Here is a 6,654-nt window from a genome sequence, read left to right as displayed (position 1 = left end):
TCTAAGTATGTCACCTCCAGTACCACTCAGTGAGGTCGATAGTACTATTCCCACTTTGGAGACATAGAACCTGAGGCACATAAAACTAAGCTAGAAAGCAGGGTCAGTGACTTCCATGTGGGGTGAGAGGGGAAAGGTTTGGGATTTCTTCTGGACTTCAAAATGGGCAGGGGGTGGGATATCTGTGAAAATGTTTCTGTCAAAATTTGTGAAGAGGGTAGGCATGATCCAGGGCTTGAAAATACAAATACTTGTAGACCAAGGGTCTGGTCTTCACAGGTTCTCAAAGCACCTTTAAATGTGAGTTCAAGCCTCAGTGGGTTCTTGGGAAACATGCACACTAGTGAGATTCTGGTCAAACTGAGGAGGACTAATAAGCTTTTAATAACGGTTTTGAGTCTCACATCTATAAATTGTATTGAGTGATACAGTGTCAAAGAAAACTTGTCTCCTAGGCCCCTTTCCTTAAAGCAAGTAAATCAGAGGCTGGGCAAGACTGGATTACTCCAAGTGTGTGCTCAGTTGTGTCTGGTTCTTTGCGACCCTATGGACTGTAGCCCACCAGACTCCTCTGTCCATGATTCTCCAGGCAATACTGGAGTGGGTAGCCATTTCCTCAAGGGGATCTTCCCAACCCAGGGCCATCTGAGAAGTCCAACACTCCTACACAGCACCTCAGGAAAGGCTATTTATAGTTTTTACATCACTTAGGGGATCATTCTGTTGTAGAAACTTTGTGGTTACCAGACCCTGTTTCAGGCCACATTGGGAAGACACTATACTTCCTGAGACTTAGGGGGCAGAAGTGCTCCCCACCCTAGGCAGTAACAGTGGGCCTCCTGCCAGATCCCACTGCCTTAACTTCCTGGAGCCCAGCACAGAATGCCCAGTATTCAACTGGTAAGGAGTAGCTGTAAGGCCCCTTTATCTGATCCAGACAGGTCTCAGAAGTTCCCAAGTCTCCATCCACCCAGCAAAGCAAATCCATGGCTGAGAGAAATGGTCCTGGGCACTGTCCCAGCTAGCTGGGAGGTAGAAGAGACAGGTCATCAGTACTGCAACTTTCACAGTACAGTGACCCATGTGGTGTCACCTTGGATTGCTGTTTATTAACACCACTGAAATAAGTAGAAAGCAGCAGAGCCTGGGTTTGAACCCTGGAATCAGAATCCAGAGGCTGTGCTCCTAGAATCCTGTTTTCAAATCAGGCTTGTCCTATCTCACACCAAGATGAGTTTACTATACCTGCGCCCACTCCCATTATTTCAGGAGGAGCAGTTGGGACCGCTATGACAGGATTTAGTCTCCCATTCTCAGTACAATCTCCTAAGGAAGGCACCTAAGATGCTTGGAGGAGACAGGGAGATCAAAACTCCAGCAGCCTTCCCAAAGCTGACACTGAGATCATCACAATGGGACCAAGAGACCCAATTCCAGCCACAAGGGAGTTTCACTGAGATTCCCCACCCTTCCCACAGGCCTGATGCATGTATACCCAAAGCAATCCCAAACCCAACCAAACTTTGAACTCAAGGTCTCTACCCTTTTGGCAGTCCTTGCCCACCTAACTGTATCCTTTTCTCAAAACCTCCCTCTTGGCCTTCCCCTATTTTTAATTTGTAGTAAGCCTCTATACCTTAATTTGAGCAAGTAAAAAGCACTTCAATATCGATTTGTTTTCAGGTTTCATCTTTTTAATCAACTCAGTGAAGGACATCCTAAACACTACATGAAACAACAGGATTTTTTTCTTCCAGTTTTAAAAAAATGACATACACAAGTATTTCTTAGAAACTTCTATATAATCAAGGCAGAGATCTTGAGTAAAAAACATCTATGAGTTATCATGCTCTTTATTTCTTACAGTTGGAAAATGCTTCCTAATCAGGATTCAACATTGTATACAGTTTTTAAAAATGTTTCTAGATACATATTAGTAAAAGAATCTGGCCAAACATTTCTTGTCAGAATAATCCTAAGAGTTGGAACTAAAAAAAAAGAAAAAAAAACTGGTAAAAAAGGAAGAAATACTCAGACTCTACAAATATCTTCAGATTTTGTCTTTAAATGGGAGAAAAATTTTAAAACAAACAAAACAAACATGGAGCTTTCTGAAAGATCTCTTTAATAAGGTACCTTGGAAACTCAATTAAAAAAAAAAAAGAAAACCAGGTTGGTTTAACTATTACAGATGTTTCAGTGCAGCTCCAAAAGTCTTTATAAATACAGTCATTTGGAGAGGTGGTCCTGGTCCTGGATCAGTTTATTCCTTGTGTTTCTGAGAACAGTAAGAAGGGGAAGAATTGTGATGTTGGGAATACGCTGCTACTCTACTGCTAAGTCACCTCAGTCGTGTCCGACTCTGTGCGACCCCATGGACTGCAGCCTACCAGGCTCCTCCATCCATGGGATTTTCCAGGCAAGAGTACTGGAGTGGGTTGCCATTACCTTCTCCGGGGAATATGCTAACATGCTTAATTCCCGGGGTTGACGAGGATGCTGAAAGGCTGGAAACCCCTCCATCTCTTACATGCTCAACAGGAATAGATTATAGACAAGACAAGTGGCCCCCCACCCCTACTTCCATCAAAGCAGGCTAGCCTTAACAGGCACCTGAAAGCAAGAGAGGCCTAAGAATGGTTGTCAGGTGGGCCTGTTGAGGTATGCACATACAGGAAGAAAGTGAGAGGAACAGGGTAAGACTGGTGGACAGAGGTCTCTTAAATGGCAACACAGAAGCCTCACTTACGTTAGGTGTGCATACCTTATCTCAGTTGTCATAATTGTCCCTGTAATTTCCCCCTGAGTAACGGTCATAACCACCCTGGCTTCTGGGAAAAAAACATACATAGTAGTATCACAGGAATGTATTATATATTCTGCAGTATTACTAAATACCATGATAAGTTAAACATGAATATCAAATCAAACTCACTCATATGGTGTATAATATACCATATTAAGTATCACCACCACACATAATCAAGACAATAAACATGTCACCATCTACTGCACATTGCAATTACATGACCTAACAAATTATTTACCAGTGTTATACTTAACCCAGAATATTGCTTCATACTTGCTTTATAACTTCATTACAATTTGCAAACACTATTAGCACCACAGCAAGGTATGTATGAATACTCAGGCAACTGAGCTTTTTATATTTTTGAGCAAAAAGCTGAGTTAAAAAAATTTTTTTTAAAGTTTATTCATTCATTTCCCTGTGCTGGGTCTTAGTTGCTACACACGGCATTTTCAATCTTTGTTGTGGCACGTGGTGTGGCATGTCGAGTCTAGTGCCCTGACCAGGGATTGATCCCAGGTCCCCTACATTGGGAGTACAGAGTCTTAGCCACCGGATCACCAGATAAATCCCTAAGATGAGTTCTTAGCGAGAGGGAAGAAGCACCAGCATACCCTAACCCCTTGGCTACCCACCTGCCACCATAGTCTCTGGACCTTCCATATCCATATCCGTATCCGAATCCATATGCTCCAGGTCGATTGTCGTACCTGCCACTTCCATAGCCCTGGTCCCCACCACCTAAAATAGGGAAAAAATATTCTGAATGGCAATTGTCTAGACACAGAATGCTAATAGGCAACTCTCCTCCGTACCCCATGATCAAACTTACCAAGTAACTTACCTCTAGGGTAGCCACGACCACGTTCATAGCTCCCAAAGGCACCCCCTCGTGATCCCCGGGCTGACTTGCCAGCGTGGTCTACACGGATCTGACGACCATCCAGAGACTAGGTGTGGGGAGACACAAGGATGGATGGGTTGGTGGTCAAACAGGGCAGGGGTGAGGTAGGAGTGGGCTGGGCAAGTGGGCGAAAGAGCCCAGAAATTCCTGCTGGGCACCAGGTTCTGGGTGCCATATTCCAGAACAAGCTCCGTTGACCCAAACGGTTTTATCTGGAGCTACAGAATCCCACAAAATTACCTGAATCCACCATGTTTCCCCTGCTACTACTTACATCTTGACCGAACTCAGGTTGAATTCTCCTCCCCACTCCTCTAAGCTGCCCGACTATTAGGGCTAGACAGACACCTCTCTTGGTCTGAGGCTTCAGAGTCCATCCCAGAAGACTCACGAGGTCCTCTCCGGGCCAGGCCCGCAGGTCTGCAGACTCTACTACCTAAGCCCAGAGCAGGTCAACCATCCACAGGTGGCTTCTCGGCCTCATGCAGGACCAGTCGTCGCCTCCCAGGCAGCCCGGCTCTGTCTGCCGCTGCCCTCCACCCCCTAGAACAGAAGGCAGTCACGCTCCTGTGAGTGGGCACTGCGGGGCTTGGTGGCCGCGCTGCCCCAAGCAGACACAGAGGGAAAAACAGAATGGTCCAAGTGACAGATGGACGCAGGGCCCCTATGCAGGCAGGAGACCTCACCTCTCCATTCATGGCTCTCATGGCATTTGAGGCATGCTCCGGATTGGTGAAGGTGATGAAGCCAAAACCCCGGGATCGCTGAGTCTCCCGGTCCTTGACGACCACCACTGGGAAAGATAGGGGAAAGAGCTAAGAGGACAAGTAGTAAACGGTGTTAAGAATGGACCTTCCTTCCACTAAAACTCAATGGAAACTTACTGGGTTCTTCAGTCTAAGGCCTAGGAACAAAGGCAAGAAAAGGGTAAGGCCTGGGGTTCTAACCTTTCTCTCCTGTTTCCTGAAATGCATGGGACCCAGACTTTCTTCCACAATCCCCCCATCACGCACCTGGCCCATTTCTCACCCTCAGAAATAGGTCCGAAGCTGCTGAAGTGGTCTTCCAGAGCCCGCTCATCAGTGTTGAAGTTGAGCCCTCCCACGAAGAGCTTCCCTTCTTCAGAAGACATGGCAGTAAATTCAAGTCCTGTGTTGAGGATATGGAGAATAGGAGAAACTGTAGAGATGGGAGAAAGAGGCTGGAGAAGTGAGAAAGGATGAAGGAAGAGAGAACAGAGGAGACAAAACAAGCAAAAAAAAAAAAAAACCGGGGTAACCAAGCACAGACAAAGACCAAAAAGACGGAAACCTCCGGAGCCGGTGCCCACACAATATCCCCTACCCGACGCCCGTCATTTTGTACACCTGCGCATGCCCAGAAGAACCTTGAACAAGATGGCGGCGGTCACATGCAAAAAGAGCCCCCGCCCCCCCATCCGCCTTCGCCGTCGCACGATCACGGCTGCCACCCACGCCGCCAGCCATTCCCAGCATTTCCTGCACTCAAATATAGCGCGCCAGCCTCGCACCAACCAAAAAGTGTCACCTCCAAGCACGGAACCCACCCGATCCAGTGAAGCCCAAGCCTATGTGTCAGAGGCCGTTACTTCTCACTCGTGCAACTCGCTCTCAACCGGCGTATCAAACGTCAGTGAGACGAGGAACAGCCGCTCCGCAAAAATATATGCTACTTACCTGCAAACTAGCAATAACTCAAAAGAGAGCCACCACGAACGAGCCGAGACTGGGGAGGTTGCCGCGCGGCAAGACGCTAATAAAGGGTACAGAGTGGCTACGTCACGGAACTTCCGCCATGCGTGCCGCCGTGCGCGCTCATTGGCTAAGGTCAGTAAGGCGGGGCGGGAGGAAGGGACAACAGCTTGAAGGGAGGGAGGAGCTGAGCACGATTCCGGAAAAGGAGTGGTTTGTGATGATGCAACCTAACATCACATCTGCCCAGCTATCTTCATCCCTTATGCTCTCACACCCGTTTCCGTCTCTGACATCACCCTTACCACCCTTGATGTCATTTCCCTCATTGATTCTGACATCTTTCTCTAGGTTCCTTGAGGACATAATTACTGCCCCCTTTCACCTTCTAGTCCTCCGAGCTCATACCCCCTCGAGTGCCCGATGTTTTATCTCCCTACTGACCCTGACGTCATCACCATTCACAGTCCTTAACATCAGACATTCCTTCGTTTCTTAGCCCCTGACCCCGATCCCTGCATTTCCTCCTCTGTGCCCAACATCTTAGCCACCTGTTATGCAACTCCCCTGGCATCGTTTCTTCTCATTTATAACCTCAGCCCTTATCCTTACCTGACAACTTCCTGAAGCCAGTTTCTCGAATTCCCCACCAACAGACCACCTGAGGTGCCTTCTACAAAAGAGGATGCTTCAGTCTTCAAAAGGAGTAAATCCTGATCCAACAGAATGATTTTTGCTGTCACTCAGAGTTGCTGAACCCTTGATCCACGCAGAGAACTTTCACAATAAGTAAGGGACAGAGTGTCTGAGCCCACTGCCCACAATTTGTTCTTGTCCGCCTTCTGAGTGTCTGAGCTACCTTTACAATGAATGGATTTGACAGACTTTTTGTTTCTGAGCTCCCCATCAAAGAAGAATGGGTTAGTTACCCTCAGAGACTTGAAATATGTCATCCATAGAATGGACTCGTCCAGCCTGTTAAGGATCAGCACCCCAAATACAGAGTAGATCTGTTAACTTTGGGGATACAGTATGGTGAAAAAGTGAAAGTGTTACTAGTCTCTCAGTTGTGTCTGATTCTTTGCAATCTGATGGACTAGCTTGCCATGGGATTCTCCAGTCAAGAATACTGGAGTGGGTTGTCATTACCTTCTTCAGGGGATCTTCTCAACCTATGCGTTGAACCCAAGTCACTTGCACTGTAGGCAGATTCTTTACTGTCTGAGGCA

General features: G+C 47.0%; 1 protein-coding gene across 3 annotated transcripts; it reads right to left on the bottom strand.

Moving 5' to 3' along the window:
- Nucleotides 1-1,710: 1,710 nt before the first annotated feature.
- On the bottom strand, nucleotides 1,711-5,499 carry RBM3 (RNA binding motif protein 3). Of its 3 annotated transcripts, none has more exons than XM_068962120.1 (7): nucleotides 5,411-5,499; nucleotides 4,743-4,862; nucleotides 4,400-4,506; nucleotides 3,654-3,759; nucleotides 3,445-3,550; nucleotides 2,765-2,828; nucleotides 1,711-2,278 (listed from the first exon to the last, which is right to left on the bottom strand). In XM_068962120.1, the coding sequence occupies exons 2-6, from the start codon at nucleotides 4,843-4,845 to the stop codon at nucleotides 2,771-2,773; spliced, it is 480 nt and encodes a 159-aa protein (XP_068818221.1). In that variant the 5' UTR covers nucleotides 4,846-4,862; nucleotides 5,411-5,499; the 3' UTR covers nucleotides 1,711-2,278; nucleotides 2,765-2,770. The 3 variants fall into 3 exon arrangements, with proteins under 3 accessions (XP_068818221.1, XP_068818220.1, XP_068818218.1); XM_068962119.1 differs by having other exon boundaries at nucleotides 1,712-2,278; nucleotides 2,765-2,831; nucleotides 4,743-4,914; nucleotides 5,411-5,475; XM_068962117.1 differs by having other exon boundaries at nucleotides 1,714-2,278; nucleotides 2,765-2,831.
- Nucleotides 5,500-6,654: the final 1,155 nt, after the last annotated feature.

This window comes from Capricornis sumatraensis, chromosome X (assembly GCF_032405125.1).
Source record: "Capricornis sumatraensis isolate serow.1 chromosome X, serow.2, whole genome shotgun sequence".
Lineage (NCBI taxonomy): Eukaryota > Metazoa > Chordata > Mammalia > Artiodactyla > Bovidae > Capricornis > Capricornis sumatraensis.
The sequence above is the reverse complement of the archived record's forward strand: the minus strand, read 5'-3'. Positions and strand labels throughout refer to the sequence as shown.

Excerpts from the sequence above, each read along its gene's own strand:
- RBM3 (XM_068962117.1), bottom strand. The coding sequence starts at position 4,845 with ATGTCTTCTGAAGAAGGGAAGCTCTTCGTGGGAGGGCTCAACTTCAAC. Across the intron at positions 4,507-4,742 it reads CTTCGGACCTATTTCTGAGG|TGGTGGTCGTCAAGGACCGG; the intron begins GTGAGAAATGGG and ends TATCTTTCCCAG. Across the intron at positions 3,760-4,399 it reads TGAGAGCCATGAATGGAGAG|TCTCTGGATGGTCGTCAGAT; the intron begins GTGAGGTCTCCT and ends CCCCACACCTAG.